General features: G+C 35.9%; 1 protein-coding gene across 1 annotated transcript; it reads left to right on the top strand.

The window, feature by feature from the left end:
* The first annotated feature begins 4,037 nt into the window (after nucleotides 1-4,037).
* LOC122330806 (titin-cap (telethonin)) lies at nucleotides 4,038-5,558 on the top strand. The gene is made up of 2 exons (XM_043228133.1): nucleotides 4,038-4,357; nucleotides 4,670-5,558. The coding sequence occupies exons 1-2, from the start codon at nucleotides 4,209-4,211 to the stop codon at nucleotides 5,058-5,060; spliced, it is 540 nt and encodes a 179-aa protein (XP_043084068.1). The 5' UTR covers nucleotides 4,038-4,208; the 3' UTR covers nucleotides 5,061-5,558.
* The last annotated feature ends 7,150 nt before the right edge of the window (nucleotides 5,559-12,708 follow it).

The following is a 12,708-nucleotide window of genomic DNA, read 5'->3' as shown; positions in this document are numbered from 1 at the left end:
CCTTGTTGAATCAACTTTTGGTGACAATACACGATTAATGAGAATTTTATTAAGTCTATAATAAAATATGATATTTTGCAGTTTAGAGACTGTGGCACAGGATTGCTAGAATTGTTTTGTTTTGTGCCACCAGGAATTTATGCCTTTGGTTTTGGGCTTGATCAGATCAATTGGTCTACAGATGTGTGTCCAGCCTGGTTTAGTACACTTTATCCAGATTTGTGAACAGAAATCGAAACTAAACTAATGGAACTTTGTGTCTAAAACAGTCATAGAAGCTATAGCGTAATATTTGTCAGACGTGTGAGAAAACCTGACCAAACTAAATATTTCTAAAGACCACAGTGTCTTTTTGTTGGTAAAGAGTAGGTGCTTCAATGGTATATAGTAACCCTTAACCTGTCACTATACAGATACTGCATTGATAGCTCTCTGCTGCCATTTTGTCAATGTCCAAGGATCTCAAAAGATCACTTTTAAGAGTATCATGTTTGGGATTAAATCAGTCTCTGCATTGTACCAAGAGATACCAAGAGAACTGAATGGTATAGCCTATAATGTAATACAGAGAGTAAAAATTATGGAGAAAAAAACTGGTACATTTTCGAGAGCTGCTGAACTGCAAGTTGTTTGTTTGTTTGTTTGTTTTAGTTGTGCAGCTATGATTGCATTATTTAAGATTTTCTTTACAGACAGGTGACATTTCATAAGCGCAGAGGACTCAAACATTTGAGTATTTGGATTCTTAAGCATCATTTCAATTGGCCAAAAAAAATCAATGATATTTTAAAGAAAGGCATCACAAGTACTCTTTTCAAGCGAAGCGTTTCACATTTAAGGCATTTTAACTACCAGATTTAAGGCGTCGAATGAATGTGCATAACAAATAGTACAGCAAGTAAAAATGAAAACTCGTGGTATATATAGGCCTACGCAAAAAAATGGGCTTTGTCGTGTATGTGCTACGCGATGGGGAAAAAAATAGGGTTGTGGCGTGTCATATGTACGCCAAAAAACCGCGTCATACGCGCGCGAAAACTGCGCCAAGCACGTGCAAGTGTCATGTAAGCCAAAGTCAATTTTTGCGTATCAACAGTGTTCGTTTTTATTTGGAGCGCTATTTCATACGCATTTTCATGAATCCGCGTCAACTGTTCTTCAAACGACTGAATTTCCCCCGCGAAAATTCTCCCGCTGAAATTGAACGCACCTCAAATTCAATCAGCACGTGTGAATTTAGGCAACACAGACTACAATCAACTCGGAGTCCGTTCATGCATTCAAATGTGATTTAGTGCCGCCGTGCATGTCGTTTTCATCATGGTAAACGTTTACATTTTTATCTAGACTAGACATAATGACCTTTGACGTTGTCATTAATATCTTTTAATCACGAATGTAAACAAAGTGGCGCAAATGCACTAGGAGAGGGGAAACGGGCAGGCTGACGTTCACATTAATGCTTTAAAATGTGAACAAAAACGAGGCAGAGACACTCAGCACGAACAATTAGCGCCTTGTCTAAATATGACAAATTAGTGCTAATGACTACAGAAGAAAAACCCAGCCAATACCTCACAATTATGCTAGGAAGAACAGACTAATAGACTTAATTTCAATGCTAATGTGTCAAATATTTAGAGCAAATGGTAATGTCATTATAATGGTCTGTCACTTGTGGAAATATTATTCATAATTATGTATGATAATGAATTCCTTTGTAGCACCCCTAGTTTTGTTCTCTGGCAATCTTTTTTTTTTTTATCATTTTCATTTTTTTTTTACTTTTGATCATAGTTACTGTAAAATCTCTTGCACTAGAGCAGCAGCGTTGTGCATTACAGATAAATTATTTTTATTTTAAATGAAGTTTAAAATAAAAATAAACAAATGTTCATAATTATGTACCTAAATATATAAAACCAGCATATTTTTATTTAATGACAAAGATGTAATATAATCAAGTACACAAAATATCTTTATAAATTTATTACCAAAATAACAGTCAAAAAATAATATTGTGTATTTTGCATTTTAAGGTGTGGTAGAATAACATTTATCCTTTCTCTGTTTAGGACGTGACATTGTTTTCTGAATCAGGAAGCTTTTTCTCTTATTTTATTTCTTGTTGTAACTCCAAAAAAAAAAAAAAAAAAAAAAAACACACAAAAGCTACAATACAATCAATATGTTATATAGGTGATGTATCAGATGTGTTCTTATATAATATATATGTGCAGTTATGGAGCTGGGGAAAAATTGTGTAAATTCTTTTGATGTGGTGATTGTCCATTAACTGAATCACTAGGTTAAAAAGGCTCAGTGTATTTTGTCCTGTCTTGTATGTTGCTTGTCTGGTAAGACGTCTCATATAGCTGAAAATAAAAGAAATTGACTGATGGACATAGTTGGCTATTCTTGTTTCTGTTCATTAAGAAAAAATATTTGATTTGATTGTTCTTATATATATAAGAACGTTTTTATATATATAAGAATGTTTTTTGTAAGGTGTCATTTGATATTAGTTAATATATTGGTTAACATGAGCAAACAATGTACAATACATGTTCATTACAAAAATTCTTCTTGTTAGTGCATTGTTAACAAACAAAACTTGTGAGTTTAATAATGCATTAGTAAGTTCTGAAATTAACATTAACTGAAATTAATAAATGCTGTAGAAGTACAGTGTTGTTCATGTTAACTAATGAACCTTATTGTAAAGTGTTGCTTATTTTTATTATAATTTTTTTTTTTTTTATTATCATTTATAAATACACAAACTATGATTTTTAGAGTTCATGAAAAAACAACTGCAAAGAAAAATACAATTAGAATTATAAATATACACAAATGATTGCAGTTTATGAATAAAGAAGTGTAAGAATTTACACTGTAGGCCTATACGACCTTATAAAACGATTTATACTGTATACTACTATGTAAAAATCCTAATTTCCTATTTGTTGATTTATTGAACCACGCATAAAAAGAATCCTACTTTAAAGTAAATGTCACTTCGCTCATTTCTAAGGTAATGCATTGAAATTCATAAGTCGTACGTTTTTGTAGATAATGTGTGGTCATATGCATGACAGGAAATAAATTTAGCGTGCATGTCATATTCTACAGAAGCAGCTTCATTGCTGGAGTGATGTGACATTTCCTGGTTCTCATGCTTGTGTAACGCTACATGGTGCTACATTTCCATACCATAGCATGCTGAGTGGCCACATCGCAGGAGAGGGACGGCACAAGGGTGAGATCAGTTCCTGTAATCGCCCGGTGCGTCACTGAGAGAGCGGTCAATGACAGACAGGGGACAGAATGTATGTGTAACATGAGAATATGACTGTCCACGCAGCACTATACTCATCCGCCGGTCACTGAACACATGCTATGACCATGCTTTTCCATATCAACTACATTTTAGTGGTTGTTTGAGAAGGAAAAAAAATGTGATGGATGCATAAATAAATACAGCAGCATAGTAGTCTTTTTCATTGATGTGACATTTAAACAATGTTTTGTTACGAGATTATATTTGCGAAAGAAGATTAGTAGAGAAGAACAGTTGCTGCCACATGTTCATAATCTCCTGTCTGGTTCCCGATCCGAACACTGTTTACTTTCCATTAAAAGCCTTTTGATGTCTTTTAATAGGCCCATGGAGAAACAAATGTCAAGCTGATACAGTGTGATCAAGCATCAGCAACAGAATCCATTCAGAGTAATCTAACATGTTTAAGCCAAATCTGACAGACAGACAGACAGACAGACAGACAGACAGATAGATAGATAGATAGATAGATAGATAGTATTTAGAATGTGTCATGGAAATGTGAGTTGCTGGGGATTTCTTAGGTCTTATATGTGTGTTCCAGTGCTGTGCTACGGTGTGTGTGTGTGTGTGTGTGTGTGTGTGTGTAAATGTTTTGATCTGTGGGTGTGCGAGTGTCAGGTGTCATTGTAGACAAAGTACGGAGTGATTCCATCAGACAGAAATAGAATCAGAGCTGTATAAAAGTCTGACACACGCTCCAGACAGACAGACGACCAGACGGAGCAGGAGACAGACGGACGAGTCCTCCCTCAAACTCAGGATAAAGAGCAAAGAAAATTACAAAGCTTTAAAACAGTATTGTTAAAAAGTTAAGATCACTTACTGACATTTAAGTTTTTAAGCCGCTCGCAAACGGAAGTCGAAGATGCAGATGTGCACTGTCCTGGAGAAGAAAGGTGGATGTGTGGTCGGAGCAGAGCTCAGCTGTAACGTGAGGGAGGAAAATCCAACCAAGAGAGAGAGTTACACCGCGAACTGGCGCAGCATCAATATGAAGACTCAACATGAGGATCGGTGAGAGCTACTCAAAGGATTTTAAATCTTTTTTAAATTTATAATTAGTAAAAAAAAAAAAATTAAACACATTACTATGTAAATATTTTTGTCAGTGCTTAATATGGCAAAAAACTATTTAACAATAAAAAAATTTGCTAAAAATAAATCTTAATCTCTTTGTATCTTGCACGTTTTATTAAGACATCTGTAGATGTTTTTACTGACAAAAATAGTCGTAATTAATGTTTATTATTATAATAATATTGAGGTTTTGCATGAAATAACAGAATTAAATGTCAAAACTAATTCGACATTTTTCTCTTTCTCCAGCCAATCGATGCTGATGTCAGACGACTCTCGCCGGGAGTCCCTGTCCCGTTACTGGCAGGCGCGTCCTCTGAATCAGACCTGCCCATCGGGTGTTGTCCGAGTGGGCGCTGTGGAGACGGGTGTAAGGGAGCACCAGCTCTTGCCCTACAGGAACAGCCTGCCCCTGCCCATCTTCAAGCCTGCTGAACTGGGCGTCCGCCTGGGCCGTGGAGCCCCACACACCCTGCAAGATCTGCCCCCTGCCAGGGTTCCCGACGGAGCCTGTCCAGACAAGAGAGCGGTGGAACAGATCACCAGAGATCTGCCGCCCGTCAAACCCATGCGAATGGAGTTCGCCAAAGCACCCAGAGCCCTGGGAAGGTCCATGTCTCAGGAAGCCCAGAGGGGCTGAAAAGCACAAAGACAAATATAAGTCAAAGACTGTATGGACGTTGTTAAATAATGAGACAAAAGGCGGGATGAAACAGAGGGGGTAAGCAAGTAGAAACGGGTTTCTAGGGATAGTCAAATGGCATGTGCAAATGAGTGAAGTTTCAAATGATGAAATGATGTTCATGATGGGAATAAGACATATGATGGTCCTGATGATGACAAGAATAATGCTATGTATAGTGAAGCTGAGTTGTAAATAGTATTTGCTTGTTTTGTATCGAGTATGTTCAAAGCACTTTTTGTTCAGTCGCCATTAAGTGAATGTGCAATTAGTAAAATTACAACCTAAATGGTTCAAGTTTAGTAAAAAAGAAACTTTCGTTTTTGTTCAAATTTAATTATTTAACCAATGACAATTGCACTATTTATTGACAGTGGGTATATGTTGTTGGATTCCTTGATAGGTGACATTTTCTGTTTACCTTAATGACTTCAATAAAGGTTTAATAGTATAAAATCTGTTTTGTTTTGCTGGTATTACTATTAAAGAAAGAAAGAAAGAAAGACTCTGGGAGGAACGGATGCTATTTTCCCTGAAATAGAATACATTGGCAACATTAATTTATTAGCATGGCGCTACTTTCTTCTTTAAAGGTTCACTATTTGGAGCATCTTTTGATCTGTGGCCAAAACATGAAACTAGCCCGATTATTTTTTGCAAAGGAATTCTTCTGATTGCCTATTCAATGATAAAGCAAACAGGCTACTATAATCCATCTGAATCCAGCACCCTGTTGTTCAGTGAGGGAATCTGATGGCTTGAGGTACAACCCCAATTACAGAAATGTTGGGATGTTTGAATAAAATGCAAACGAAACAACTTTCAAACCACATGAGGCAATATTTTATTCACAATAGAACATAAATGTTCTTAATTTGTGTTGTGTTTAGGTCTACACAGTCATACATAAAAACATATGAAATCCAGTTTGACCAAGAGACCCCACTACCAGCAATGAGAAAGTCACTGAAAGGCAAATAGCTGAAAAATATGTAGTCTGAACAAGTAACGTAATACGCTGTCTCTGTTTACGGACATCAAGTAAACACAACAGAATGAAGGAAATGAAAAATAATTTCCTGTCAAATCTAACCCTATTCTCAAAGTCTATAAATAAGGCTTCTTGAGAGCTTTTCACTGGACAAATGCTTTAAAGTGCGTACTCTGAGTGAAAATACCGTATGAAAACGTTAGGACGTCTTTTACAAGACATAAGGGCACACATTTAGAAGTTCTAGAAAACTGCTTACAGTTTACACATATTACATCACAAGTAGATTTTTTTTCTCACAGAAACACAAAAAAGTGCAGTACAATATTTAAAGAAAATATGCACTACAGCTGCAACGTGCCCTTAATATGCCACTGATTATGATAATTTGTTCATTTATATTACATTGTTTTACACCTAGGTTATTAAAAGCAAGGCGTATGTGCATTTGTTCTGTAATATGATTATCAGTTCTTGCAGATTTGGGATGGGAAATGAAAAGAGGGGAGAAAGAGAAAGTGAAGAGGCAGTAGGGCAATGCTTTGGCATCTCTGACACTTCCTTTATAGTAACACTGACAAGACTTCAGTTTATGGGTGTTCCAGCTTTAGCCGTCTGGCTGTTTTCATTTAGTGGTATGAGGGAAAACGACCTCCCTTACGAAAAAAAGAAGTTTGTTCAAGTGTGCTATCAGTATACTTCTTTTTAAATTTAAAATAGGAAAGCATACTTTTAGTCTACTTTTTATGTACTTCTCAGAAATGAGCTTTATGTACTTCTCAGAAACTACACTTATACTTAGAAAAAGTCTAAATATATTTGAGCTAAACTTGAATGTTAGGGGCACTAGTGTGCATCTTTTGTACAGAAAGACATAAAACAGCACCAAAAAGAAGAATCAGACAAAAACAGCATCATAACTGCGACCCATGAAGAGGAAATAATGACTGGCAAGCTTTGGGGTGTTGATCAACTCATAATCATTCTGAATCCCAATAATAGTCTTTTTTATCTTTTGTTCAAAATGTTGTTTATTTCTTTATTTTTATTCACGAAACTTACTCAGTGGTAAACTTGTAAATGGTAACAATGGTAAACTTACCATTCAAGTGTTTAAAAAGAATGCATGAACTACAATAAAACGTTTTTGTTTACAAGGAGATACTCTGTTCTTTCTTTTGATGTTTTGATATAACAAATATAACAAAATATATACACACAGAGACATAGTAGTATACTTAAAGTATGATGTAAAGAAAGAAAAGAATGTAAAGAAAACTGTTTACTTACAATATAAAGCAACTAAGCTAGTAGTTTACTGAGACTATACTTCAAAGTGAACAAAAATGCTGCTACAAGTATTAATTAGTAAACTATCAGTACACTTATAATTTCACGTTTAGTATAGTTTTAGTACAAGCTTAAAACTTGTGTACTCAAAGTTATACTTAAAGTATACTTAAAAGTACTGGAGTAGCACTTTTACGAGTATATCAGTCCACTGATATTTGTATACTTACTACATAAAATATACTTAAAAATATGCTTGAAACTTGAAGTATACTTAATAAAATGAACTTGAAGTATACTACTTTTTGGTAAGAGCTGCTCTGCTCTCAATTTACTTTATTTTATTACAACAAATCCTGGTCATTTTTACAATGTATAAATTAAAAATGTACTTTTCTGCTTGAGAAAATCCTGAAATACATAATAATGGGAGCTGAGATTTAGTGATGGTCACGAGAAATCCTCCAGAAGCTTCAGTGTGAGCGCTTGAGAAAGAGCAGAAGGGTGAAGCTGCGCTGTTACTCGGGTACATGCCGTCTGCTTCAGCGTCCCGTGACTTTGTGCCAGAAATGTCATCGTCAGGAGGACACGATGTCTTGTTTGAATTCGTCTGTATCTCTGTTTCTCTCTCTTTCTCTACTTCTCCCCTCTCGCACTGATCTCGCACTAATTAAAAGATTTCCTTTTATTCCAGTCAGAATTATGGTCATTTCTTTTCAGCATGTGCTGGCGTCACACTGAGGGCTGTTAGATATTTATAGCTAAACGAACACAGCCAAAGGACGAGAGACTAACAGGACGAGTGGGACGAGAGGTGCTGGTGCCGGTGGTGACGGGGGGCTGATCCTTTAATCCTGCGTGTTCTCGTCCTTTCTGCTGTTGGTTTTTTCAGCTGCTCCAAATGTCGCCACACTCTTCCCCACATGCCAGCTTTGGAAACTCAGCTTTGCAGTTTATTTCTGATTATTAGACACAACGGCCCCGTTTCATAGACAGGACTGAGTCGGGATCGGGATTAAACGTGCCTTAGAAAAAAAGCATTGCTGGAAGCATTGTCTTGAAACACAAAAAAAGACACTGAAATGTTATAAGATCAGTCAGCTTTCGGTTTAAACAGCTCAGATTTACATTTTAGTCTAGAACTAGGCTTAAGCCTTGTCTGTGAAACCAGGGGTATATGTTGCATGATGATTTTATTGCATGATATTGTAGAAATTGCTAGTATGGCTAGTATGTAATTTCTGAGATACGTAATTCTAAGGATTTTACAAATTGCAAATAAATGTGCAAAGAGAATTTTTAGCTGCATGCTTGAAGAAAAAAAAAAGAAGAAGCAGCTAGGGCCTCATACAGCCATGGTCCATCCATGAACACATTTTAAACTGAATTATAAACTAAATTATACTAAATTTGTCTATTTAAGTATTTATATTATGATTCTAGGAGTGACTGTAGCATGGCTGTTCATCTTGTTTTGAAGAGCGTGTGTGTCCATGTGCAGTTTTGTCAGCTGATCTGATTTTGACCCCCGTCTGTCTCCTGGAAGCTCATGAAGTATCTTCACCATTATGTGCCAGCATCATTAATGTGCTTGGGCTCTCAGATAACCCGCATAACAAATACGTGTTATGAGTCACTGCATGGCAACACACACACAGATACAGAGAATGAGTGTTGTTGTGATGCTTTCTGCATGAGGTATTTTAAAAATCCAGAGTGCAAGTTTATCTATTTAAAAGAGATATCCATTTCTCTTCGAGTGTTTGTAAGACACTACAAATCAACGTGACTTCTGCTCCTTTAAATAAATGTTCCACGTGCTTATAACTGCAAATGGAAACTGTATGTGTTTAATTGGTGCTGCGTGGAGAATTATATTGCATAAGAGATAGAGATACATCAGTCATCACTGCAACAGGCTTTACAGACACACACAGTCTGTAATCCACACCACTGCTCAGCTCTTCCACATTAAGAGTGTGTGTGTGTGTGTGTGTGTGTGTGTGTGTGTGTATACACAGGGCACGAGTCTAAGTGATGACAGTGCACAATTTCTGCAAGTAAAGTGCAAGGACTACATTACAGAACACACACACACACACTCATTCTTCCATCAGACACATAAGACTAGTGCATGCGACTGAGTTAAAAGCTCTCAATGCCCTCCTGTGGTAAGATTAGGTATTTCTACACAGCAATCACTTCTCCATTGCACAGCTGCATTTAAACTGTAATCATATACATTATATTATGTGGATGTAAATATGTTCATTATTTCTCGTTTTAGCTGTCATGCACTGATCAATTATTATCAGAAGCTAAAAATCTCATGGCTACCAGTTCTCCTCCTGTTTATGTTTATAAATGTATTCTTTTATTATTTTGTTAATGATTATTTTGACATAGACAGTTGCTTAACAGAAATACAATGACAAAATGCCACAATCATAGAAAAAAATATGCAGAATTAAATTATTATTTGTTTTTTTCTACTTATTTGTTTTACATGTTACTTAAAAAACAAATATCAAATGCTACTACTCTGGACATGTCTTAAACTTTGTTATATAAAAATGTGTTGTTTCTTATAACGTCTCTAATACAATCTCAATAAACATGTTTTATTATTACTTACAGGCATTTATCACTCATAAATATAAATTCAAAGACACTACATCTTCTCCGATACTTAAGATCATACAGAAATATTGCCATTGAAATCATCACCACATCAGAGTACAAAAGATGCAGATTATTTATTCAGATTATTCATTTGATAAAATTTCTCTCAGGATTTAACTTACTTTGGTGCAAGAAGAGTTTGTACTATACATCCTGCAATTTGTCATAAATCCACATTAAAGCTCAGTTAGCATTAAAACAATATCCAATAAGTAGGGTAATCATCAATCAAACTCCCAATCCAAAGCATAAAAGCAGCAACCACATTTTGCCCCTTAGCAAATAAGATTGCTGTTACAGGCCTACTTAACCACAGTGTATCCAGAGGAGTTGAAAAAGCCTTAAAGCTCTGTTTATCAGAGTGCTGTGTATAAAACACGTCTTAAAAGGAAGCCCTCTTGAAGCCCTCTAGTGGTTAAATAAGAAAATGCAACTAAAGGGAAAGATTTTCAGTGCGCTATTAGCACTCGCTGTCATTAAAACTGTGCAACAGGAAAAGTGATCAAGTGCATTCATCCACTACAAATATGTCTAAAGCCATATCATTTTGTTGACTTAACTTTTGTGCAATGACTTTATGACTTGGGCCAGTCGTAGGCTAATGGATCACGAGGCAGCCCTGTAACCCCAAGGTCGTGGTTTTGAGTCCCAGGTCCGGCAGGGATTGTAGATGGGGATAATGAATAACCAGTGCTCTCTTCACCTTCAATACCACAACTGAGGTGAGACCCTTGAGCAAGGCACCAAACCCGTAACTGTCCCTTGGACGCCGCAGCATTGGCTGCCCACTGTTTCAGGTGTGTGTGCACTTTGGATGGGTTAGATGCACAGCACTAATTTTCAATGTATGGGTCACAAATTCACCACTTTTACCTTTTGCTTTCATTAGGCTTATCCCCATTAATGAGAGGGGAATATTTAACATAAATGTGAATATCGAAATTAAAACAAAGTTTCAAATCCTTGTTAATTTTTTTGCATGCCCGCAAGTGACTTCAAATGTGCCCTGCATTTCCCAGGAGAATTTAAGTGTACGTCTGATGGGCACTTTGTACCATTCCCTATCCCACAATCCATTGCACACAGACGACAATGGAATTTATAATCAAAGAACTATGGTGGAACTATTGTCTTTTAATTTCCTCAAATACCTGGCAAAGCAGGTTTAAAGTTTAAAGGGAAAAAAACCCACTAACTTAAACTAAACTAATTTAACCACTGTATGGTAGAGGTATGAGGGGTTTATGGTCAGTGATGTGTTATCTTTCTGTTTCTGTGAAACAACAGCACCTATGCCGTATAGGAAGATGCATCTGTAGCAACTGTCTCTCTTTCAGGTTAATATGGCCAGAAATTTTGTTGAACTCAATTCCTGTCACGATCTGTTAAATGCTTGTCTCTGTGGCTCATCCCACAGCCAGTCATTTCTTTGCTTGGGTCTGCCTCTAAACCTTTTTTGTGTCCGATAGAAAACATTTTATACATTAATATATTTATTTTATTTATATATTTAATATAAATATTTTTCATTCAGCACGAGTCCTGCTTTCATGTTCACGTTTGTCTAGGCCAAAGACAAGAATGTCATCTCCCTTACACATCACACAGCTAAAGGCCCGAAGCAGTTGAGACATTCGCCTTTGAAAATGTTCCACCATATCAGTGGCCTAATAAAAAAACCTACACTCATGTTGTTCTCTGTTGTTATTCTTGAGCTGTAACTGAATGATACACAATGATGATCAATGATAATCTATTTTCATTCATAACAAAAACACATTCAACATTATTTATAAATCAGAAAGTTTGATAAACATATATTCTTAATAACGCTTTAATCGGTGGCTGTGTTGTGGCCTTGACGAGATTTTGATAAGTAGACATTGTGTTGGTGTGGAAGTTTGATATTATGGGACATTTTGTTTTTAAAAGTATAAGTTCAATAGTGATTTACACTCAAAATCTCGCAAACCGAAAATATCCAAAATATAAATATCCAGTGTGGTGCCAAACTCTGGCAGGGAGACGAAAATTTTATTTTTTGTCATGCATGTTCATATAAATAAAAGAGAAGTAATTGTTATGCATATTGTTCATTTTGCAGCTTATTGTTAGACAAAAGATTCTCCTATTTATTTTTTGCCATGTAGAGTTTTTGCACATTAAAACAAATTGACCTATACATTACTCAAAGCATTATATTGCTCAATTAGTGCAATGGTTGATGGGAAATGCAGTCCAGGGTGGATTGCAACAGTCCGTGTGGTGTGAAAGTGACGATAGCGGAAGAGTGACGTCTGCTCTGGACAACTGACTAAAAGAATTCAGAATTCATGACAATTACAAATGTCATAAGTCAGAAAGAGCTTTATTAGCAAGTATGTTTACACACACATAGAATTTGACTTGATGATAGAAGCTTCCAGTGTAGGAAAAAAGTGATATAGCCTACTGCAGACATAACACAGCATAGATGGAATATTATAATAATATGGAAAATTAAATCGGCCTAATGCACTTTATACAGAAGCAAAGATATAGAAAAAAGTATAATTGTTTAAAAGAATGTACAGATATTTTATTCATAAGTTTTATTTACATATTTGAGATGTATATAAATAGCCTACAGGCGGTGGCGCTGTG

This window comes from Puntigrus tetrazona, chromosome 3 (assembly GCF_018831695.1).
Source record: "Puntigrus tetrazona isolate hp1 chromosome 3, ASM1883169v1, whole genome shotgun sequence".
In the NCBI taxonomy this organism is placed as follows: Eukaryota; Metazoa; Chordata; class Actinopteri; order Cypriniformes; family Cyprinidae; genus Puntigrus; species Puntigrus tetrazona.
Note: the sequence above shows the minus strand (reverse complement) of the source record. Positions and strands in the feature narration are given on the sequence as shown.

Coding starts and splice junctions, on each gene's coding strand:
- LOC122330806 (XM_043228133.1), top strand. CDS start 4,209: ATGCAGATGTGCACTGTCCTGGAGAAGAAAGGTGGATGTGTGGTCGGA. Junction 4,358..4,669: donor AAGACTCAACATGAGGATCG/GTGAGAGCTACT, acceptor CTCTTTCTCCAG/CCAATCGATGCTGATGTCAG.